The sequence below is a fragment of the Syngnathus floridae genome, chromosome 2 (assembly GCF_059516105.1).
Source record: "Syngnathus floridae isolate MCC-2025c chromosome 2, RoL_Sflo_1.0, whole genome shotgun sequence".
NCBI classification, from domain to species: Eukaryota; Metazoa; Chordata; class Actinopteri; order Syngnathiformes; family Syngnathidae; genus Syngnathus; species Syngnathus floridae.
In genome coordinates, this window is record NC_142414.1 from 14,518,799 (window position 1) to 14,543,257 (window position 24,459).

At 43.7% G+C, this 24,459-nt stretch overlaps 3 protein-coding genes across 16 annotated transcripts; 2 read left to right on the top strand and 1 right to left on the bottom strand.

The window, feature by feature from the left end:
* Positions 1-128: 128 nt before the first annotated feature.
* LOC148402032 (uncharacterized) lies at positions 129-3,192 on the bottom strand. 2 transcript variants are annotated; one of them, XM_088357760.1, is made up of 3 exons: positions 3,072-3,192; positions 929-1,888; positions 129-861 (listed from the first exon to the last, which is right to left on the bottom strand). In XM_088357760.1, the coding sequence occupies exons 2-3, from the start codon at positions 1,884-1,886 to the stop codon at positions 497-499; spliced, it is 1,323 nt and encodes a 440-aa protein (XP_088213886.1). In that variant the 5' UTR covers positions 1,887-1,888; positions 3,072-3,192; the 3' UTR covers positions 129-496. The 2 variants fall into 2 exon arrangements, with proteins under 2 accessions (XP_088213886.1, XP_088213876.1); XM_088357750.1 differs by lacking the exon at positions 3,072-3,192 and adding an exon at positions 1,961-2,009.
* Positions 3,193-3,828: 636 nt separating this feature from the next.
* On the top strand, positions 3,829-14,086 carry nhsl1a (NHS-like 1a). Of its 8 annotated transcripts, none has more exons than XM_088357812.1 (11): positions 3,829-4,633; positions 7,055-7,162; positions 7,585-7,730; positions 7,913-7,987; positions 8,407-8,635; positions 8,832-8,969; positions 9,068-9,345; positions 9,666-12,468; positions 12,558-12,609; positions 12,690-12,723; positions 12,967-13,117. In XM_088357812.1, the coding sequence occupies exons 1-10, from the start codon at positions 4,024-4,026 to the stop codon at positions 12,715-12,717; spliced, it is 4,467 nt and encodes a 1,488-aa protein (XP_088213938.1). In that variant the 5' UTR covers positions 3,829-4,023; the 3' UTR covers positions 12,718-12,723; positions 12,967-13,117. The 8 variants fall into 8 exon arrangements, with proteins under 8 accessions (XP_088213938.1, XP_088213945.1, XP_088213958.1 ...); XM_088357819.1 differs by having other exon boundaries at positions 12,693-12,723; XM_088357832.1 differs by having other exon boundaries at positions 8,832-8,963.
* A 564-nt stretch (positions 14,087-14,650) lies between these two features.
* On the top strand, positions 14,651-20,676 carry LOC148402034 (ALK and LTK ligand 2-like). Of its 6 annotated transcripts, XM_088369710.1 has the most exons (6): positions 14,651-14,738; positions 14,865-15,082; positions 15,821-16,036; positions 16,901-16,954; positions 17,308-17,385; positions 19,387-20,427. In XM_088369710.1, the coding sequence occupies exons 3-6, from the start codon at positions 15,826-15,828 to the stop codon at positions 19,449-19,451; spliced, it is 408 nt and encodes a 135-aa protein (XP_088225836.1). In that variant the 5' UTR covers positions 14,651-14,738; positions 14,865-15,082; positions 15,821-15,825; the 3' UTR covers positions 19,452-20,427. The 6 variants fall into 6 exon arrangements, with proteins under 6 accessions (XP_088225836.1, XP_088225837.1, XP_088225839.1 ...); XM_088369711.1 differs by lacking the exon at positions 14,651-14,738 and having other exon boundaries at positions 14,778-15,082; positions 16,904-16,954; XM_088369713.1 differs by lacking the exon at positions 14,651-14,738 and having other exon boundaries at positions 14,778-15,082; positions 15,821-16,015; positions 16,904-16,954.
* The last annotated feature ends 3,783 nt before the right edge of the window (positions 20,677-24,459 follow it).

Here is a 24,459-nt window from a genome sequence, read left to right on the forward strand (position 1 = left end):
GTTGTAGAAAAAAAAAACTGCAAAGTAAAGGAACGTTTTTGCGAATCAGTGGGCTAGTTGGATGTACAGTACTTTTTTTTTGCCATGTGTTCAGCCCGTCTCAAATACTGGGGTTGGGCACCCCTCAGGGGCGCGTTAGGACACAATGTTGTACCAAGGTGTACTTATAACAAATTTATAGACAAATGAATATGACAAATATTTATAGCAGGGGCTTTCAACTGGTTTTGTCCAAATGACCACCATTATAACCAAGAAGCAACTCGGTGACCATTGCTTTGGCAGAATATTAATCAACACTTTGAACTGTAGTAATGGACAGAAATAACATGTGGGAAGCCACAAATGTTAGAATTATTTTCTAATTCCAATTTTGCGCACCACCTGCAATACTCCCACGGATCACTAGAGGGACCACCGGTTGACGATCCCTGATTTATAATCACTAGGGAGGCTGAGATATTTTCTTCTTCCTAAAAAATTGAGAAGCACTGTGTTAGAAAAACATGAGCTCGTCGTCATCCTCCGTCTCCTCAATCAGCCTCCGTGCTCTTTTCCTCCCAGCTCTCGTTTCCTTGGTCTCCTCTTTGACCATCACCACCTCTCTCCCCTCCTCGGCCATCACCAATCCCAGTCCCCATTCCCCTTCCTCGCGGGCAGTGCATCGACCGCAGTGTCTCCTGAAGCCGGCTAGGAAGTGTGACCTGAAGCTGCAGAAGGGGCAGGCGTAGCGTCCCGGCCGGTGAACTGCTCGGATGTGCTGCTGAAGTCGGCTGGGCAGGAAGAACGAGGAGTTGCAGTCTTTACAGCTGTAGGGACGCGCCACGTTGTGGCGACGCACCACGTGACTGATGGCAAAACCTGCTCAAGAAATCAAGTTCCGGTAACGACCTTTTAACTAATGTGACATCATGAAGTCTGGCCTCACCTTTCATTTTGGTCTTCCAGCCGCATATCACGCAGACGTAGCGATTGAAGCGAAAGTGGACCACTTTGGCCGTTGCCTCCATTTCCTCTTTGAGAAGGTCGACACTCAGCCCTTCTTCCTCCTCTTCCTCCATGCCGTTGCTCGGATGCCGTTTGGGCGTAAAGGTAGAGGTCGAAGCGCCGTTGTCTTGTCTGATCCTCTGGGAAGCAAATTCCCTCGGGATCCTGTGTTTGCGCACCACGTGGGTAATGGCCGAACCTTTCAGTTTGTTTTTCCACACGCCGCAAATCAGGCATTGATACATTGCGCCGTCAAAGAGCAACACGCGTTCATCCACGTCGCAGATCTTTCTCTCTGACATGCTGTCTTCATCCTTCACCTCCTCCCCGCTGTTGAGTCTCTGAGGAGTTGCCTCCTCCTCATTGGTGTCCTTCAGATCCTCGTCTACTTCCTTAATGTCATCTATTTCCTTCACTTCCTCATCTACTTCCTTAACTTCCTCATCTATTTCCTTTACTTCCTCATCTACTTCCTTAACTTCCTCATCTATTTCCTTTACTTCCTCATCTACTTCCATATCTTCCTTGTCTGCTTCCTTTACTTCCTCATCTGCTTCCTTGTCCCCTTTTTTGCTCGCGTTGTACTCCGCGTCGGTTCCTCGCTCCGCCGCCACCGTCTCGTCCAAGCAGTGCTTAGTGATGATGTGCTGGTACAGTTTAGTGAAGTCGCGGGTGGTGAAAAAGCACTCGGCGCAGTGGAACAGTTGGGCATAGCTCTGATACATCAAGATGTTGCCGAGGCGACCCACCGCCACACTGTCCAAATAGGTGGGATGGGCGGAGGCCATGTGGGACAGCTGATAGGCGTGACTTTTGGCAAAATTACCACAGAGCGGACACTGGAGATGGCTAGCCACACCACCTCCAGCTTCCCCTTGAGTCTGTTTGACGACTGACATGACTGCATGGAGATACAGAAAGCTGTTTCAACATTTATTCCATATCCTATTTGTGCACTGCATCATTCATGTACCAGTACAACTTGTGGACCTATGCATGCAATTCGCATTTGTCGTCTGGACGACAATCAAGGACACTAGGAGAAAGGACATGTTACCAGTGAGGCAATAATGAACTTGTTGACGTGCTAGTAGTACTCAGTGAAGCACTAAATAACTATGTCATTAGCAGTGAGCAAATGTCAACCAGTGTCAACTAGTATGTAGCTTTGCTTCATCAGTAAGAAGTCGTCGTTGAAACGTAAAAAATGTCACTTGCATAATAGTCGTTCTACTGCTGTGCTGAAATGTCTTGGCATGTACTAGTTTACAAATAACTTAGCAAATAAGTACACAAATTACTTTACATACAAGAAGAATATTTTTTAAAAAAAGAGGGGAAAAGTATCAGATCATAAGACCATATTCTCCCTATATAATGTGCTCGTTGTCATCACTTATTTAAGGAAACCACTGTAAATATGGATAAATGTACTATCTCAAAGTGATACTGTAACTAATCTCGGGGTTATATTTGACCAAACGCTCTCCTTTCAAAAAGAACATTAAGAACATAACTAGAACTGCGTTTTTTCGCTTTCGTAATATGATTACATGATTGGTTCAAAGAGGGTGTGCACACTAACGCAACCACATTATCTTGATTGTTTGTATTTACTTTTCTTTTTGGGGAGAGGGTTAATCTTGGTTTCATTCTTTTAACTGTATACATCACCAAAGGTATGGGATTTGCAAAAGAGGGTTGGGAGGATCCTAAAATATTAGGTAATTATAACAGAACTAGGTATTCTTGTATTAATAAAGCCTTCATCGCCTACTTCCGGGTCAAAGCTTGATCTGCTGACCCAAACAGAACACATTTGAATGACTAAATCACTGAGAAATAAATACATGAATGACGAATGAATAAATCAAAACAGTTATTTTCCTTTTTCCAAAACAATGATGAGGCTAACGAAAGGCTAATCGCTGCTCGCTCTTTCACGTGCACGTTTTTAGGCTTCACTTCGATCGACCTGCAACTGTCGGAAGCTGTCACGGTGTAAAACCTATTGCTCAGTCCGTGTAGGAGAATCTCAGCGCAAAAAAGAATTCCATTTTTTCCACAAAATAACGCGTACTCACCGCTTCTGGCAACGAGCAGTGACGTCACGACTCGCCTCTAAACGACCAATCAGACTGTGTATTTGTTGCTCTGCTGCGCTTTCGTCACATGTGCCAGTAGCGTCTTGTTTGTAATGCGCATATGCAGGATTGGGCACGGGAATAACCTACTAATTTGGCCCGCTAAACCATTCGGTCTAGCCAGCGAATGGTTTCCATAATTATGAGAATGATCAAAGAAAAGCCTGACTCATAAATGCTAAGAATGCCTCCAGTTTTGTAAGGAACTGGAAATAATGTGACATAATAAACATCAAGTAATTGATTTTATTTGAAATTCCGGCCCCTAAGGTCAGGCTAGATTTTGGCCCTCTGACAAATGTAGTTGGTTACCTCTGGAGTAGAGGAAGTTAAAAAAAAAAGTAGTCCTCTCCTTGTTCAATGTATATTTTCACTTCATATTACAGTACTAAACTGATGGATAATTAATTCATAGAGAATATGATGATCCCAAATGAAAGAAAACATGAGTATTGTGAAAGAGTAGGTGATATTGGGTACTTTGGGGTGTCCCTGCCTTATGTACAAAGTACTCTCGCCACCTCGCTTTGATTTAACTTGACATAAGCGATGATTGATTTGGATGACAATGACTCATTCCAAATTCCAAAGAAGGAACGACCCAGGGTGAAATGAAGTTGGAGCAACATGTGTTCAGGTCAGCTACCATCTGCAGACCTGGATAATCCTCATTAGTAGATTAGCCACACACATGGGTGACACTCAGAGGACGATCCCATTTGTGTTCAGATTCTTCAGCGCTGGGGCAAGGTCGGACATGCCGCTTCCAACACGGGAGGATTTTTTTCAATTTTTAATTTGCATCTGACTCAAAATGTTAGTTTACTTTGAAGAAAGAAGTATCCTACATTGTAAATTTTTTGACTAGCCCTTCTTCAGTGTTCATGGCAGGATGATTCCTTACGTTGAGTGTCTGGGTCGAGACGGAACGGGGAGCAGTGTGGCGTCCCAGTGCTGGAATTCGGGACCTGATGAGGAGCAAGACCAGCTTCTTCCTCGGAAGATCACCCCGCTTCAGCCCAAGACAGAGGGAAGCCTTCGGCGACGTCTGCTGACGGCAAAAATCCACCAACACCATGAAGCCATTTGGGGACAAAATGCAGGGATGGTTGGCTGGCCACCCTCGGGTGACAAAAAGCCCCTCCCATCTCAACCGCAATATCCCAACCCCTGGTACGGCCAGCCCTGCGCGCCACAAGCCCGACTTCACACAGGTGTCCCCTCAGAGACTCACGGCAAACTGTTTACTGAAGTCCATGGAAAGTACCCGGTGTACGCCCATCAGGTTCCCCGCCCTGCCCTCAGCCAGTGGCAACGGACTAGCTCGTGCCCTCCTAACCCAGAGCCTCGCCCCAACTACACCCCTCGGGACCCGTCTCCTTTCATCAGGGATCTAGAGGTGCCACCACAGTACGGCTACCGGCCTAGCAAGAGGCACAAAAGCAAATTCTTCAGCTTCAAAAAGCACCAACGGAGGGAGGCCACCCCCCTTTTGCACAAAGGTATTCTGTCATGGTTCTGATAGTGCTGAGCGCAATAGATAAGCTGAAAAAGCATCCAAGCTACTGCGAAGCAACCACTTCCAAATATGGGCAGGCTTGTAGCGGAGCGCCGCAGTCCCCAAACACTTGAAAACACTCCATACTAAAAATGAATGACCGAAGCCTTCCCGATTTTAATAGACGTACCCTAAATCGCTGATTCAATGAAAAGATATCACTTGAAAAAAGATCTCGAAAAATTGTAGCTTAAATGCAAATCTATTGAATTTATAGTTAAATACCACTGACCTGCACAACCAAGTTGTCCTTTATGTAACCCTGTTTTGTTTGAGCTTGTATGTGTTTGCTAAGGATTAGCTGCAGCTCCATACGCCAAGCTAACAGCTCATTTTGCCGACAGATGGCTTTACCGCTGAACAGCTGCTACTTAGCAGCTTCACCTATGAGCCTCACATGCATGCCTTTGGACTCGGCAAAACCACACCTACAGTTGTCTCCAAAAGTAGTGGAACGCCAAGGTGCCTTTGTTTATGTTCTATACCGAACACATTTGGGTTTCTGATCAATAAGTGACAAAAGTTCAAAATTTCAGTCCCAGATATTTACGGCCAGATGTAGTATACTCAGGACAGAGCACATTTTGCTTTAAACCTCCCTCTTCTCAAATGACATGGGTGGCCAGAGGTTGGGGGTTTGATCCCCAGCCATTGTGACAATGTCACAGTGACCTTGAACAAGACACTGTTACTCTTGATGGTGTCAACATCAGGAAGCAGTGCAAAGGGACATTTACATTTTTTCCGAGAACATTTTGATTCAGGCCAGATTTCATTTGATCATTAAAATATACAGCCAGCCTGTACAAACTATGCAAACGGCCCTCTGGCCAGACTTTGGACACACCAGATCTCTGTAGAAAGAATATAGTAAGTGACCGTGCACTAGCTTTACCGCTGTAACAAAGCGACCTACTTACTGTTCAATTATTACAACTAATTAAACGTGCATAGAAAAAAGACAAGCTGTCAGGCATCGAGACGCAATTAGTTGCTCCACTGGCCTCAATAGTTGGCACACTTCCCCCCGGAACCATTTAAGTCAGTGCCTCAAATTAAATGCGCTATTATCATTCACACCGCAGCTATCAAACTGAAGGCCCAGGGGCCAGATCTGGTCCACCGCATAAAATTATGTGGTCCACTAAAGCAAGCCACATGTTTCTTGCAGACTATCAACGCTCTTTTCATTTTGGTTGAATAAAGAAACATTTATTTTCATCTAATCCCGTCCAAAGATAAGAGGGACAACCGTGCATACTAGTGGGCCAAAATATGGTGAATGAGTGTGCTTGTGTTCAGATCAAAACACACTTCACAGAGACGCACACAATACAGCTTAGACATAAACAATAAATAATAATAAGCACACTGTTAATAATGCCTTTATCTTCAAAGACCTTGTGTCTGTGTGTGTGTGTGTGTTTCTTAAATAGCACATCTGCAATAGTGAGGATAACCTTTATCACTTGGTGACACACGAAGGGCACTCGTGCACGCTGGCTGACTGCCACTATATTTGTGCTTGTGTGTGTGACAAAGGAGAGGGATAGAATAGAGAGAGCGAGAGAAAGAGAGAGATGGAATAGAGAAAGGTGATTGCGAAAGAAGGAGAGATGAAAAACGAACATCATGAAACACTAAAATCACCTTCAAGTGGTAATACTCCTACATGGTAACGCCTTGCGAGTTTGATGAGTAATTGTTACATGACATTTTGGAGTAACACATTACTTTGTAACGGATTACCAGCATTATAGATACGGGGACAGAGGAAGAGAGACGGGAGAGGGGGAGGATATTGACAAGTGAGGGAAACAGAGATAAGAAGGAGAAAATAAGAGATGAGAAAATCGAAAGGTTTGAGATCGAAGGAAGATAGACAGACTGATGGGGGGGAAATGAAAGAGAGATAATAGACAGGACAGAGCTTAGTGAGGGAGGGTTAGGAAAGAGAGAGAGAGAGAGAGAGAGAGAGAGAGAGAGAGAGAGAAGACGTTGAGAGGGCGATGAAGAGAAGTGTGAGGAGGATCGCCACTTTGCGCTGCAGTGTGTGCTGTGTGTGTGCGCTTGTGTGTGTACGGCCGCCTGCTGCGGTCGTGTGCGTGTGTGCGTTGGCGGGATGGTCCTGATCGGTGCAGCAATTAAATGTGTCTTCAAGTATCTCAAAAAGAACACAGGTGAGTTAGTTCTCATCTTTGCATGCTTGGTTCTGTGCATGCGTGCGTGTGCGTACGGATACAGTAGCTTGGCCACAAGGACATGTTCAGGTGCATGACATGCTGGTTACCATAGCAACCCTCTCAGTACCTTGTGTCAAGGTCCACTACAGACCCATGTCCTGATTTCCTCCTCCTGTCTGCAGCAAAGGACGGCGACTGCTGGTCCATTCACTACACTACCCAGAAACCCCAGCAGGGTCTGCTCTTCATCCCTGCAAAACGGCAACACAGTAGCGCCGAGGACTTGCAAGGTCAGAGTCAAGACTGAACATATCAATGGGCAGGAAAAGCTGTGTGACAAGGTCATAGGGGTTAAGAGGTCGTTTTGCAGTTACAGTAACACCTTGAGATATGAGCTAAATTTATTCTGTGGCCATAATGTGTCTCAAAACACTTGTATCTCATTGACAAGATGACCACAGCTCCTCAGTAAGCCACCGTAGTCATTCTTCACAGAAGATAAATAACATATACCAGTGAGGATTGTTAAATGATGCCTCGTCTGTCTTCATATGTTGCTCCACTGTATGTGGAATAAAAAAATAAAATGGATGTTGATTAAAAGTGAATGTGGTAAATGAAGTCAAAAACATCACAAATCTCAAAATGGCCTAGAACATACAGACAAAGACTTTGGAGAGCAAAATGTTTTGTTTTGTTTTGTTTTGTGTAGCCTCGAGCAGAGTGACTCAGCATGGAGACAGCAAAGCTACTACCTCTCTGCTCTGCACCCCAAGCCCCACCTCCTGCGCATCCCCGGGACTCCGGCAGCCAGAGGGCAATGTGCACAGGCGATGGAGAGACAAAAGCAGGAAGGTGGTGAGAGCCTCAGAAATATTTGACATGGTTCAACATAAACGAGCTTTTGAACTTGACGTCATCACGATTGAATTAAAGCTCTACTTACTATTAAATTGAGCATAAATGTTTACAACCTCAATTTGAAAGTCTCTGCTGTAGTCGTCTCACTGTCTCTTCTGTTCGCCCTTCTGTCGCCTCAGAGGTCCACATTTTGGGACTTTCTCTCTCAGTCGTGCTTTTCTCTTTGTCTCGAGTGGTCAGTTTGGAGACAAAAGGTAAACATGGACCCCTAGACTAGACTATAGAGTAGAAAAGTATCCTGACCCACAGTTGTTCCTCCAACATACTAATTAACTGTGTATTTTAAAGGCAAACAACTCTGATTTTTCAGTGTATTCAGTTTTTGGGCCTTGAGCTTGATGCTAAACCTGATAATGGAACATCCATTGTTTATAAGCTTGAGCGTTTCACTTAGCCGCAGAAAACCTCTTGACACATGCCTGGCCATTACAGCATCATTTTTCAGACATGTAATAATTGGACGAGGGAGAAAAAGATTATCAAGCTATGTCTACCCTGCTTAGAAGAGCTGCAAGATTTTAAGTAGATTTAAACTCATCTTTGTGACTTCAGCCCTGGTAGATTGGACTAAGTTGGATATACTCAGGTGAATAAACCAAGGTACTGTTTCCAGTCCTCAGCCTCGTCGGAGGAAGATGAAGCGGTCAACCTCAACGACACGCGTCCTCTGACCCCGCTCGTCCTCAACCCAATCGAGCTCACCTCCTGTTGGGACTTCTTTGCTTGTGAGGCGGAGCTCGGTGTGAAAGCAGAGTCGATCCCCCGACTCCCAACGCCGGAAGAGAAGATGAGGCAACAGGCAGACGCTGTCACAGCTGAAATCATTCCAATCAACATAACAGGTGGGAACTGGGCCTGGTCAAAAGGACATTTGGGCCAAACTCGAATTAAAATGACTTGGTGTTTGGGACCTGATGAGGTCTATTCCATCCGTTTAACATAAACCTTGGTCCTCGTGAACACACATTTCTAGAGGGAAGAACCGACAATGGGATTGAGCCTTAATCTAACAAGTTGTATCTTCAAACTCGGTGACAGGTCAGAGTTTTGATCGGCAAGCCAGCTTCCGAAAAGTGGCTTGCAACGCAGATTCCTTATCCCGCTGCCATCGCAATCCAACTCGCTGCATGACAGGCACTGGAAACCTTGTCGGTGTCGTTTCTCAACAGGGTACAGGTAACATTCTCAATTTGTGGAGAAGATGGCATTAGAACACATCTGTGTTTCCCAACTACAATCGGTTCCATAACATTTCGTCCTGTGTTCCACTTCAGATTCACCCGCCGATCAGTGCTTTACTGCATCTTCACATGGCCAACTGGAAGAGGAGGAGTCGGTCATGAAGAAGGGAGAGTCGCTGACGAGGAGGATCCGAGCACCGCGAGGGGAGGGGATATCCAGCCTCATGATGTCCCTTACCTCACCACGTTTCTCCTGCCCCTCTGAGGTCCGCACCCTGCCCCGCATGACCAGCATCTCCTCTCTGGACTCGGACGCCAGCTATAACAGTGTCTCCTACAGGACACTCAGCGCCTCGTCATCCTGTTCCCAGGTCAGTTTCAACAAGCCTTTGTTCCCCTCAGCCAGGTGTAGGCAACTCTTGTCCTCGAGATCTGCTGTCCTGCCTGTGTTTGATGTTTCCGTCCTCCAACACACCTGGTTCAGATGATCAAGATCGTTTTCAGGCTTCTACGTAGCTTGCCGATGCCGAGCTACTCATTTGATTCAAGTGTGTCGGAGGAGGAACATTTTCAGGACAGGAGCTCTTGAGGACTTATCTTACTTGATAAGTAACTCAGCAGACAAGCTTCCCTTTGGGACAATGAAGTTTGGACGAAGTGAACGTAACAAAGACTTTGTCCCCATCTGTAGGATTTCCCCAGTGATCTTCAGCCCCTGCTGCCCTCTCAGTGTCCTTCCCCTTCTCATCTCAGCACCTCTCCCTGTCCTCGGAAGTGGGGAAGGACTTGCTCGTGTGATCACGTTGGCCCGTCTCAAAACTGCCCTCAATACCGCTCCCCTTCCATTTTAATAGCAGATGCAGAGTCTCTGGATGGGAGGTCAACCCTTTCGCGCTGCCAGAGCCATTGTTCCCTCCAGCCCTCGTGTCGCACTGGAGACACCTGGAGCCCCATCAACCAAGAGACAAGTCCTGTTTCTGTCATTTCTTCTGCTCGCTCCTCCCCTTGTAACTTTGGCTCAGCGCACTCAGATGTGACCTTGTCTTCCTCACAAAGTCAAACTAGCTTGTCCAGCACCTCCTCCTGCCGTAGCTTCTCCCTCCGCAAGGCCAAACGTCCGCCTCCGCCACCTTTGCGCTCCGACTCCCTCCGGCGTCGAAGAAGCCGCAGCAAGTCATGTCGTTCGACATCCAGCCTTACTGTGGAGCGTCGTCCTGGCGTACTAACGCCACCTTTGCAAGATCCCTGGGTGCCTCGGAACCATCCCAAACAACGGCAGAATGGGATCGACAATAGCGCAATCGCTATCTTTGAACCTTTTGGTGTGGACCAACAGGCAGCTTCATCCAACAATCTCCGTCCAAGCCCTGGCTGCACTCTTGGCCTCAGCCCTGGTTCTTCGGTCTCAAAAGAGGCGGCCCGACTAGAGTGTCTCACTTCCCCCTCCAGTGGTTACTCCAGCCAGTCCAATACCTCGCTGATGGGTACCCCGCCAGGAGCCTTTGCTCTTTCTCAACCCCCCCCTTTCTTCTACCATTGTGGAACCTCCCTCCCCCTGTCTCCCAAAAAATCTAAATCCCACCCTCCAGGGAGAAGGTCCTCTCTCCTCTCCTCCTCTTTTTCCTCCACCTCTTCCTTGTCATCTTGCTCTTCCTCCAACTCCTCTGCAGAACGTACTCACGCTCCTCAACACTTGCTTCCAACCCCCCCTCCTCCACCTCCACTCCCACCTCCTCTCCAAATGTTATCTGTTCATCCCACACCTCAGCTACCTTCCCTTCCTCCTCCCCCACCTCTCCCACCTTCTCTTCATCCTACCCCACATCTCCAACTGTCATCTCCTCTCCAACCATCATCCCATCATCTCAGTCCTCTGACACCTTCTTCTCTTCTTTCTGACACCCCTCATTTGCCATCTTCGCTTTTTCCTCTCCCTCCTCTTCCACCCTCATCTCTTACTCCTCATCTCCCACCTTCTCATCCCCCACCTACCACTCCTCTGTCAGCTTCTCTTCCTCCTCCTCCACCCCCTCTTCCCCCGTCTCCTTCTTCTCCTCTACCTTCCTCCCTTCCTCCTTCCCTCCCACAACCATCAACCCCTCCACCTCTCCCGCCTTCTTTGGTCTCTCGACCCCCTCCTCCTCCATACTCCCATGCAGTCAAGCGTTCCTCCCATCATGCTACGCTGTTCTCCATGTCTCCCGCTGTCACCCACCCACCCGCTGCCGGGTTGCACCTGCCAGCGGGCCTTGACATGCCCCCAAATCACGTTGCGAAATGTTCAAAACTAGCATCCTCCCCCATTGTCACTGCACAGGCTTTGCGGAGCGTCAAGCTTCGCTCCATTACCGACCCTGAAGGACCAAGCCCAAACAGTATTCTCGCCGATGCCAAACTTTCAGACACTCCTTGGTTAGACGTTAATTCAAAACTACAACAACCTGGAATATTGCCTAGTTGTGCGGTGGTGTCCAGAGATGAGTCTATTTCTTTTCAAAAGCACACAGTGAACAAAGATGATCAATTCACAAAAGGCCATTCCAAGAATTCTTGTGTTTACGGCGGATTGATGACAAATCAGAGTCATGAGTGTTCCGAGCTGAAAATGTCTGATGTTCCTTCCGGGAAACAACAGAGCCATACCCAAGTGTTATTGGAAGCAGAGTTAACTGTGTCGCCAGACGGACCACAACACGACAACCATCAAGTCATTCGTGATTTAGTGTGCCAGCCATGTGAGAGTGTAAGTTTGAGGAAGAAGTCCATCCTTCCGAAGAAGCCCAATCTTGGCATTACGGGGGTGATAGCATCTCCAGAGGCCAGAGGCGAGCCAAACGACGAGCGTGGCGGGGCGTCGGTCACATCTGATGTTAGAAATCCACAATGCTTCCCGGAAGCCAATGATCCCACCCAATGTGTCGTTGGACCCACAGATAACATGTTGCACGGTGACCCCTCATCAAGCAATAAGGGCTGCCATTCAGATGTTCTACACTCCTTCAATGGCACCGCCTCCGAACCGTGGCGCGCTGTTGAGACTTTGACACATAGCACTTTAGCAGTCCAAATTGGTGGTGGGACATCACTCCAGCAAGAAGTGGACAGACAATGTCACAGAAGCATAATGAGGTCACTGGGAGAGGAGGAAGAAGAAGAAGAAGACAAGGAGCAGAGAAAGACAACCATGAGCTCCAAACATGACAAATCAAGAAAGAAGAGAAGAGCAGCGGGAAGGCGCCTGCTAATGATGTCATCGAGCAGGCTGTCTCCATCCTCTTCATCATCTTCATCCTCAGAGGAAGAGGATGAGTCACAGATAAGAGAGAGCAGTTTGTGTGCTCTCATCGGTCCGAGAAGCTGCTCCCTCAGCAGTCTGCTGTCAAGTGACAACCTGCATGCGGCCGTATCACTGGGTGACCTCCTTATAGAAGAGCCACAGGATGAACAGGCGGAGGTCGCCGCCAGGAAGATGGATGTCGCCCGGCGTTCCGAAGGTACGTTGCTCCCTGCAGTCATTGTTTAAAGCAAGCTGTGATGTCACTACGCAGCTTCTCTCGTGATGGTGCCGATGGCCTCTTCACAGGTGGCTCGACGGGACGCCGAACGACCGAGGACCTCTTCACCGTCATACACAGGTACACACGACAAACATGTACAAGCAGCATATGACGTGTCCAACAGGTTGACTCACGTGCTTGTTTTATCCCGCATGAAGCAGTGCATTATGGGAAGGAACAGCTTGATTGGCAGTAAGTGAAGGAGGGCAGCCAGAGTTTAGTTCCTGTAGACTTAGACTGGAGGTTTTAAAACCTTTGGGTACGACACAATTATCTGTTGTACTTTGATGATACGGACACCCCCAAACCCCTGTTTGAGAACCTTAGATGTACCCTCAACATTCTAGTTAGCTTCTTCTCTTCTCTATCCTTGTGTAGCAAGAGAATGCAAGGACGCCATTCAAATGAAGTAAAATGTCCGTCCGTCTGTTTCAGGTCAAAGCGGAAGATGTTTGGACGAAGAGATTCTTCCATTCTGACGTCAGCTGAGCACCGAGCTCGACCAACAGCGCAAACCTTTGTCACCCTCAAAGATAAAAGACGGTCAAAAAGTGAGAGCTTCAAGACGCTACTGCTGAGAAAGGGGAGCCGCTCGCAGTCGTCGTCCCGTCTATCGGCCGCCGAGCGACTTCGCGTAGCTGCCTCTCCCGCTGCTTCCGGCCCACTTCATGCCTGCATCCAAACCTCATGCTTGTGTACCGTTAACACTCAGCTGACTCTTGATGTCTCACAAACACACCCGAACATGACCACGTCCTTGACCACGAGACAAAGAGGCGCACACTTTGTTCCATCCTCTCTTGCCACGCGACCTCGCCTGCACGCTGCACCCAGCCGCTCAGCGAGTAGGCGGTTACCTGCTCGCCGCCGCCATTTTTCTGCCCCAATGACTGCAATCCTTGAGAGGGAAGGAGAAGAGGAGTAAGACGCACACTACTCACCATTAATTTGGGACATTTGTTTTTTGCATGAAATCTCAGGATGAACGTCTGTTATTTATCTTCTGGTTCTTCAAAGTTAAGAACACCTGTTGTGAATTTTACCCAAAAACTTCTTGTTAGAAAGCAGCAATGTTTGAAAAATTTTATTGAAACAACAAAGAGTTGGACATATGGTATTCAAAAGTAGGTCAGATTAGATTGAGGTTTGTTGTGCATTTTTGTTTCATCCTGAAATTTTGCCCGAAAACCAAACTTCCTTTTATGTATCCCTAAAGTCTCAGAAGACTTGTAATCATGTCCCATCTTTATAGATCTTTCCCCCCCCCCTCTTTCTTACATCCACATTGACATGAGTTCAATGTTTGAGCAACATAGGTAATATATAAAAATGTCATATAAGCCTGTTCTAGTTTCATTGTGTGTAAACAACTCTCCAGCGTTTATCATCTGCTGTACTGTAGTGCAGGTGCACAAACTGAACCAGGGTGGAACCTCTGGCCATTGTAGTATCATGCTATTATAGTATAGTATTAAAAAGCAATAAATGAGTGAACGACATGCAATGTGGTGAAAGGCGAAGAAGGTATGTAAAAATAAACTGATCAAAAAATTTGCTCATAGCTTTTCCCTCACAAGTTGCGTGGTAACCACCAATCACAACTGAAACAACTTGAAGCGTCTTTTTTTTGAAGAATTGTTGACTATCTGCCAAACTGCTACTTATTGTTGAGCAAGTTGAGTCTTCTGCCATCATGCTTGTGTTAAGTCTAGAATGAAACCCATTTTATGATTCACTACAATAAATAATGATGCAAAACTGACATAAATCCATCTATCTATCTATCTATCTATCTATCTATCTATCTATCTATCTATCTATCTATCTATCTATCTATCTATCTATCTATCTATCTATCTATCTATCTATCTATCTATCTATCTATCTATCTATCTATCTATCTATCTATCTATCTATCTATCTATCTATCTATCTATCTATCTATCTATCTATCTATCTATCTATCTATCTATCTATGCGTCGGTCGGTCGGTCGGTCTGTCTGTCTGTCTCATTGGAGCCACAAGGTAAAAAAAAATATACGTACAGCAACTAGTGTTAATTGCACACCCCCCCCTACGCTCCCGCCCTTCAAAAAACTTTGCCGGATTTAAAACGGGGTGGAGCTGGTGCGACCTTGTGATTGGACACCTCGTCGTGATTTTATTTCACGCACTCGTGGTAGGAGACATGCAGTATACAAAGCAGGTAAGGGAAAGAAAGAAAGTATGGCGATTTTTTTTTTTTTTTATTCGACCTTGTCATGCAGTTCTGGAGACAAAACTTTCTTGCACGTGCCTCTTAAATTTGGTCTCTTCTTCCTCGTTCCCTTAGGACGAGGAAGAAGAAGGGGGAGGAGGAAGAAGAAGAAGAAGAAGAAGAAGAGAAGGGAGACCTTGACGAGAAGTGGTCGGTCTCAATCGACTTGACATGAGGATAAAGTTGAGGCTGAGGATAAACTAACCACTTCCGTGCGCGTTTTTGGGAGTGACACACCAGACCACGGGACCCGAGAAAGCAAGACAAGAGGAAGCCATCCAGAATTCAATGGGGTAATTAATTCATTAAATAATTAAACACATAAATTAAATAAATAAATAAATAAATACGTTTTACTCTTTGTAACTAACTGCTCAATCCAATACAGTAAAATAAAAACATTGTATGAAATTTGATTTATCCTGGTCAACCACCAATGTTGATTGTTTTATTTGTCAAATCACATATTTGGATGAGTTTAGCGAATCCTTGTTACAGATATTCACGAAAATATGAAAAAGAAATGTGTAATCAAACATTTACAATTAAATACTTTTAATTTACACTAATTGTAGTAACAGGTGGAGCACTGGTTAGCAGGTCCGCCTCACAGTTCAGGGTTTCAGGGTTTGATCCTGGCTCCAGCCTTTCTATGTGGAGTTTGCATGTTCGCCCCGGGCCTGCGTGGGTTTCCTCCGGTTTACTCTGGTTTCCTTCCACATCTGAAAATGTCTGGCACTGAATAAGTTGTCTTTTTAATGTCTGTGGTAACACAAAATGACAACTGCAAAAGCTGTTTCATAACTTAACAAGTGCATGTTTCTGTATTCTCTGGATGGAGTACTTGAAATGTCTTGCGGCGAACAGAAAATGTTTTCCAATTCTGGAATGACCCACTAATGAAACATCTGTCTTGGCACATTTGAATATTTGATTATTTAAGTTAAACAAGGCCTTCTATATGAAGACCAAATGCGTTTCCCGAAAGTCATCCATCTCAGCTGAAAAACATTTGCTTGTTTCTCAATCAGCGACAATGCTCCGTTGGCTGTCAGTGAAGTTCGTACTGCTGCTGGTCATTGGTTGTTGCACTGTTGCTACCCTGCTAAAAAGTTCCGGTCGCCAAGAAGCTCACAGCGTCCTCAAATTGATGAGCAACCACTCCAATGAAACAGTGGCGGTGACGCAGAGGCTCGGCGAAAACACGGAAGAACTGCACACAAAGAGTAGGTCCAGCAATCAACTAGGTCAGTAGAGTTATCGTAGCTTTTTAGTTTAGTTCAGTTCAGTAGGCCGATACGGGGAAGCCTTGAGATAAAGGTCGCCTGACCTTTGGGTTTTCTAAAAAAAATTTTAAAAAAAAGGCTTCGGGATCAATGGGATCAACTAACATAGTAAGTAAGTGTTAAAATAATATAACTTCCTTAGGAGGTATATGAATTGCTGTCCCTTCCCAAGTTCCATCAGTTGGTTCAATTAGTAATAGTGCAGTTTGCAAAATGGGAGGCTCTGATAAATGCTGCGGTCAACCTATCAGATTTGACTTAGAATCTTCAATTCGTACTTTTGGATAATCACATTAGCACTTGCACTGCCATCAACCTCGGAGCGTGTAACTTGCACAGATCCTCCAGTTAATCAACTGAGACCAGTCAGAATAATTGAAGAACCAATAGCAAAAATCATACGCATTTATACCTTTTGGATAATTGCCGTTTGGTGGTTACTCAACTGAAATAGTGATTCGTGCTTTTCAAATAGCAAACAATGAACATTGCCAAATTCAGTGGTTCCTAAAGGTTTTATTTATATATTTATTTATTTTACATCAAGATACGATGATATCTGTAAAATGCAGCCATGTAGTAAGTGTTCATTAAAAAAAAGAAAGGCAGGGGCTTTTTTGCTAAAAAAAAAAATATCATTGGTGTTTCTAGCCTATTTTAGAGGATGCTCAGCTCAAGCACCTCAAATTGAACCCCGGCCCCCCTTTTAAGAGATTAAAACTTTAGAGATAATTTTTTTTTAATACCAATAAGCACAATTTGAACATTGACGCTGCACCTAAAATATAGGAAAATGATATTGATTCCTTTTCCATTTTTTTTCAGCAGTTCAGAGCATAGATCTGCGGCATAGAGACAAGATCATCAAACATCTGACAGGTCAGGTCCTCCGTGTGCCCACCCATGCACTCATGCTAGGAAATTTCTCAGCACCAGTTGTATATGTACTTTCAATCTCCGCTCCGGCCTTACTGTTGGCATGCCCTTCCTGCCCTCTCCCTATGCTTGGCTGGGTTTTCTGTGGGTACTCCGGCTTCCTCCCACAGTCTAAACACATGCATGTTAGGTTCGCTGAAGACTAAATTGTCAGTAGGTTTGAATTTGAGTGGGAATGGTTGTTTGTTCATGTCTCCTATGATTGGAGTCCAGGGTGATGATGATAATAATAAGAGTAAGACTGATAATAAAATCTGCTATGTCACACTAATAATACAGATTTCTGTCCCCCCCAGGTCCTCTTTATGTCAACCCAAAGTGCAGGAGTCACTTTCATAGACTTTACCATGTGAAGGACTGTGTGGTACCAGCATGTGAGTACCTCAACATGCACATTGCCACAACTCGGAACTTTAAACTTTTAAGTCAGCAGCAAGTGGTAAAATAACCACCACCTGAGATGGATAAAAACATTTAGATTTTGCTGCTTAACTCATACTCCGCCAAATGCAATATTAATCAGAATGTTTGGACTGGTGGGGGCACATACTGTAAATACATATTGTAAAGAATATTTAGGGGTTGACTTCCTCTTTGACACTGTAGCAACCTTACAATGATACTTTACCTTTAAAAAAAATACATTTTTAAAAACAATCATTTCAAATCAGTTCCCAGTGACACCACATTCTGTAGCGTCCTGGGGGTCAGAGAGCGATAATGTTGGGGTCCACAAAACAATAATCTGCATTCTGCAATAGATTATATTGCATGAATTAAATTCATATCTACGCTCACGCGTGAGGACCAGCGTGCCAATAAAACAAACATACTAATTCAATTACACACTTTAACATGATTCAGACGACTTTAGTAAAGTAAATCCTAGCACGCAGCATGCAATCAGAACTTATCTGAAAAAGTTCATCTGGGATTCCCATAAAAACCATTTAGGCCATTTAACTGTGACACAGTTGTTTCATTGAATTCGAACAATGGCGAAACTATTTTAGTCAATTCAAATAAAATTTTTATAATTAGATGAATCGCTTTCTCTGTATTTATTCTGTGGTATTCTGTTTGAAGTCTCCACGGCATCGATTTGATCGGCTTGTCGCCAGTTTCCACAGTCACAGCTTCCCAGGCTGCAGTGATGTTCTGCTTGAGGTCTGTCCAGCGTAGGTGACCTTCTGTCACAAATTTTCCACTTAATGATCACCTAAAGGTTTTCAATGACATTTAGGTTAGGTGAGTTAGCAGGCTATGCCAAAACTCCAAACTGGTTTTTATCGAACCAATCTGCAGTTGGCTTTGCCGCATGAGCCAGGGATTTCAAGCCAGCCAAAAATACTGGGAAAGTCTATTCATCTGATTTATAATATGGCCATTATGACTGTCAACGCTGGTTGGCCGCTGTTACTTTTTTTCCTTTGTCTTTTTGCTTTGCTTTGCTTTTATGGCTTTTAACTTTCGCAGTTTCTGGCTTTCTTTGTGGCGCCGTTGTGTGGCAGCCTTATGAGAGCCTTTTGAGTTGCGCTCATGCCATCTGTGTGTCTTTTGTATACCTGCTCTGTGGTATGGATACTGCTAGGGCCTGAATTTCCCCACCCCCGGGATCAATAAATGTTCAATCAACAAATCAATCATTCCGTATTATATACAGTATAGGCTACACGACAAATTGATGAAGAACTAGTTTTGAAATCAGACAAGTAAAAAGTGAATAGTTTAAAAAGATGAATGGTAATACAAATTGCAAGCAATATCTCTTTGTCTTTGCGGGTCAGATAAAATGATGTGGTGGACCCCGGGTCTTGAATTTGCTACCTATGATTCTGATTCAATGAAACAACAATGGCCTCATTGGGCCTTTTGGATTGCTCAGCTGAGCAATATTTTTTTGCAGATAGTGAGTTCTGTGATGACTCGAACAAGTAGGACATTCACAGTGATTGTCAACAACCCTGCCAAATTGTAATGATTACATAAACAGCCGAGTCAAGCTTCTTTGGTCCTTGCTCAGACTCCGTGGCCGTGTCCGCCCAATGCGGTGACACCACATTCCATTCAACTGTCAACACTTTTTTAATCAAATTTTGCTGCTACAACCCGGAAAAGTGGATGCAAATTTGTCTAGCATCTTTTATTTGGACATATATCGGCGCAAAAACTCCCGTGCCTGAAGTAAATCCCAACGGTTGACTCTATTCCTCTTTTCCGCTTCCTCTCCATGATGTGCACACAATCACTGTTTGAAAATGCATTTTCTAGGCATAGCTAGCTAAATGCTCAGAAAAAGACAGAACATTGTAGGATGAATGAGTCGAGAACATCAACACTCTTTGTAAATGTTGCCATGTTGCCACCCTCTGCAGATTTTAAAAGATGTGCCCGTCTACTGACTCGACTGGCCAACAGCCTTCGTTGTGCCGAGAGGTGAACACTGGAATGGTACATATTCATTTACAGAGGTGCTTCCTAACCTCGCTCGCTAAAGGCAACTCAGAGTTTGCATCCAGGCACCTTTCTCAAGCATTTGTAGTTTTTGAACAATCCTATCCTCCAAATATTTTCTGTCATCTAAATTGGACAGTCCCATGTTATTCTCTTCGTCTTTCCAGTTCAGTGTTAGGCACAATACTGTGCTGCCAACAAGAGGCAGAAAGTGAAATTCCAGCCAAAAATCAACAACAAAATTGCGCTATGACGGTTCCCTCCAAAATAATAGCACGACTGTGAACTCAGAGGCTGATGGAGGGGTTTTCATTGTAGTTTAGTATTGATTTTGCGATCTTTTTATTTGATTGCATGCCGTTAGATTTTTCGAATGTAAACTGAGTGCCTTGGCACAATAAAGGTTGGGAAACACTAATTTACACAACCATATTGTGTTCCAGTTCTATCCTGTTCTCTTACCATCCATTGTTGGGGTTGCAACATTTTCATAAAAATGTCACGTATTTATTCATGACAATATTCATTAACCGAAACGCACAAGCAAACTGTTTCAGTCACATGTCTGACCACAGCAGGATGTTACATTCTATTTGCTTCAACAAAAATAATTTGTAAGTTATGAATAGTTGTGGTTGTATATTATTGCAAAATAGCTCTTGTTGATTTGTGATTGGGTGGATAAAGATCACAGAAAGTGCCTCAACACTAACTTGTACCAAAACAGCAGATGGTCAGGCGCTGCGATTCATATCGGTGCCGTTTTCTTCCTTGCTTGCGGGCGTAACAGACACATGGATTGGGGCCCAATACAAAGCAGAAAACATCCTTTTCCTTAAACAGCTAAACTGCAGGGTGAACATCTGACTTCATTAAAAACATTTGTTGCTCGATTTATCCATATTGTGATTTCATGATCGTATTGAACATGAATGAATGAATGAATAAATATTTACACTTTATATTTGTACTGTTTTGAAAGTTTTATATACAATATATATTATTAATATATATTATTTTTTTACTTTCACTGCACATTGTATAAGCAATTTTAAACAATTATGTACTAAGTGAAACTGCTAGCGTTAACCAAAAATGTCCACCGTGTTAATACTATGTTGCCGTTTGCATATTGTTTTTTTTTTTTTTTTTTTGTCTAAGCGTAACAGAAAGGCATTGTGAGAATTAAAAATTATCCTGCTGGAATTTTACTCACGTGTTTCATTCTGAATCAAGATCTCTGTCTTTTGATCTGTACTAATTACATAATAATTTATATCATTAGCTGCCTCTAAAAGAGCAGCACAAAAACGTCTCAGTCATTTATTCAGGTGGGCTTTCCTCAATTCCCTTCGAATAAAGCAAGCATCAAAATACCATCACTTCTGGTGTGTTCTGCAACTGAGTGATGTGACCTGCAACACAGTAAATGGAAATTATTACTACCCAAGATAAAAATGTTCACAGATTCAACACTGTGAATTGATTCCTGCTTTTCTGTCATTTTTGATTATTTGGATTTTATGCTTGATCTCTCAAGAAATGTGCCAAGAAGATGATAAAATAATGATTAAGTATTTCACAAAGAACTGTGTGAGATTTGGCTCAGTGAATTTTCTTTCAAGTGTCATGATTTAGTATTTTTTATTCTACGTTGTGTAATAGAGCATGGACTTTCTCCAAAAATGTTGTACTTTTTTACTTAAAAAAGAGAATCGCTTTCTGTGCACCGTCTTCCTGTGGTTGGAATGCTTTTTTATTTTTAAACACACATCTTCCTATAACTTTACAATCATATTTTAGAGCACACTCCATGTTCCTCTTCTTAAATAGTGTGACAAGCTCTTTGCCCTTATCCAGTGTACATTGTTGACACACACCTTACAATATAATCAGGGTGTGCGATGAAGTCGGTTCGGGCATCGAGGGTGACAACATTCTGTCAGTTAGCTACAACTGCGACAGGCAGAACCACATTGCTGCACTCGTGTTGACTTTGGCTAAAGCTCTGTGTTCTTTTGGTGAACGTCTTGGATCAACACACAGAAGCTCCTCCCATCATGAATGTCCAGTTGGGATGATATGTCCAAAGTCGCAATCCCCAAACAAATAAATGTGAAGGCATGGAAAAAGTTGACAGCAACTGTTCTCGTTCTGTCCGATTTCAAAGTAAATCAATGTAATGCATATTTGAACACAAATGGTGGCGTAACACATATAAACAGACAGAGTAACTATTAAATTATATACATACGTGCACACAAATTATTACGATATTTACATTCTATTTCAGTGTTACTCTTCTATGTTTTTCTAAAGTACAATTTGGGGGTTGGGAGTTTTTTCATGATTATTGTTGTTACCACTGGTATTTATCACTTTTAACTCTGCTGTTGAGTTTTTTGTGCTCTCGTTATATTTTTATGATGGAGTGTTCATCTGTATGTCATTGTGTTATTTGTTCTGTTTTATGCCGTATTATGTGTTTACTGCAGTGACGTGAAGTTTTCTCATGTATGTACCGTGGACATTTTACGTTGGTTTTAACCTTGTTTCTGACAATGAGAAGTAGATGTGATATATCAGGGAGCGCGCCAAAAAGCGCGAGTGAGCGTGTTCAAGAACATTAAAGAAAAGCAATACCAAACACCACCATCGTGTCGTGTTGTGTCTCAAAGAAAAATGGATATTGAAGCTGCAAACCCAACAACTGCTCCTGACAGATTTTTGCTCATTTGGGAGCAAATGTCAATGCTGGATCATTCACACTTTTTAATCAATTAAAAATTAATTCTTGAAGCTATTGTGCATTTTCTGAGAAGGCGCACCAGAAACTGCACCAGAAATTTAGCTGTCAACAAATCTGAGTTGGAATCTCTCGGAGAAGAGCAAGTCAACAGAGGACTACACTAACCTGAGGATTTACATAATTGATTACGTCTATACTCAATGCAAGAGAGGAAACAGAATTAAGGATGTAGAACTCATGGGTTGTAAAAAGGTTAAAAGGAATTAAAATGGCTTGTTTCTTTTAGGTCTACTCAAGTAAGAAACTTGACTTAAAAGCAATACTAATGACATGGGGAGATGAAACGGAAGAGGGACTTGATCATTCTGACTCATTTGGGACTTGAGTATTTGATTGTTATCATTGTCCGAATAGAAGGGAACAGAAGAGAGGCAGTCAACATACTAAAATAATTATTGCCTACGGGTCGGTCGTATTTTACATTTAATTACGATACATTACTTTGTTGTAAAAACGTATCTTTCTCGGGATTGTGTTTGGATTTTGGGTACGACAAACTCTATTTTTCGTACTGACTTCTTCGATGGATTTGAATGTTGATCATGACGACGGTAGAGAGTAGCGCATTTTCTTTTATGTGGTAGTAGGATTAAAGAAAAATAACTGTTAACCACTGAAGAGGAGAGTGTGCTTAGGGTAATTTGTTTGTCATGCTGCCTGACACATGCCAAGTGTCCATCCGGACAGATGTGACTGGTTTGCTCCTGAGGCGTGTTTTCCAGACTGGTTCCATTTCAAGACAATTGAGAATGTTCTGGTCTTTCTTAAAAGTTATCAGCGTGACCAACGCTTTCAAAGACAAATCTGATTAGCATCTGCCAAGTAGCTTGACGTTTAACAAAACGATAAGTTATGGCTTTGTGTCATGTCCCCAGGCCTCTGTAGTTTGGAACTGTCATTTCAAGAGGATTCAAAACAAGCTTGACTGTATAGACATAAAGCATGGCAAGCCATTTGAGCATTTCTTTCATGTCCTTTATAAGCATTTTAAGATTGATGTAAAACAGGCTCTTTTTCCTCATGTGTAAGCAATTCAGCACACTTAGTAGAAAGACTAGGCCGCACGAGCAATATGACTATGTATCACCCATAGCCTAATGTTTTTTTTCACTACTGGATGAGAGTTCTGTGAACAACTTGATTTTACTAATGTTATAAAACTGCCCTTAAGAACTAGTAACTCATAATTTTGTCAACCTTTGGTGATTAATAGTAGGCAGATCACTTCCGAGTTAACTCACAGTCTCATGTTGCCTCCCGCTGACTAGTACTGCTTTGGGGGAGTTCATACCCATACATTTATTTGTATTTTCGATAGCGTTCGTTTTTCGTTTGTTTCGCTACTAACAACCATTCAAACCAATGGACAATTCTAAAGCTTCTCTCAGGACCCAAGTTGACTTTGGGCAGTAGGCAGGGGACACCCTGAACTGGTCGCCAGCCAGTCGCAGTGCACACATTGCTGACCAACCATTTGCACTCACACGAACAATCTGGAGTGGTCAATTGGCCTATCATGCATGTGTTTGGAATGTGGCTGGAAACCAGAGTTCCCAAAGATACCCATACAGGCACAGAGAGAGATCATGAAAACTGGAGGACTAGAACCGGGATCGAAACCACTACCTCTGCATTGTGAGGCGGACTCGCAAATCAGTACCGTGCTGCCCAGACATGCATAATAAAATAATGAGCTTAACACAGCAAAATACATAAGACATATAAAAATATCACTCAAGAGTATACGGTTGATTGGGGAGGACAAATGAAATTACATATGTTTGAAAACATAATGAAAAGTGATTGAACAAACGGCCTGTTTTTCAAAAATGAGCTGCCGAAAATCCAATTCTGGAATGACCCGGATGCGCCAGCAACTCTTCTTTATATGGCCACCTGGCACGTAAACACTCAAGCTCACTCGTGATTGGCTGGCGAGACGACGCGACAGGTGAAGCGGAAGTGAAGGGACGTTTGTCACAGGTGAACAATCTGACGAGACGCTGCTTTTGAAAAGTAAGTTTTTCAGAAATTACTCTTGCGGAACAGATAGATTTTCGTGAGTACGTCAAGTGTTTTTATGTGCGTTCGACAGTAACCACTTGGCAAGTGTAGGCATAGTGCTGCCGAGGATCATTTTATAAATTGCTCAACTTGCCAAATGTACCAGTGCCTGACTACTAGG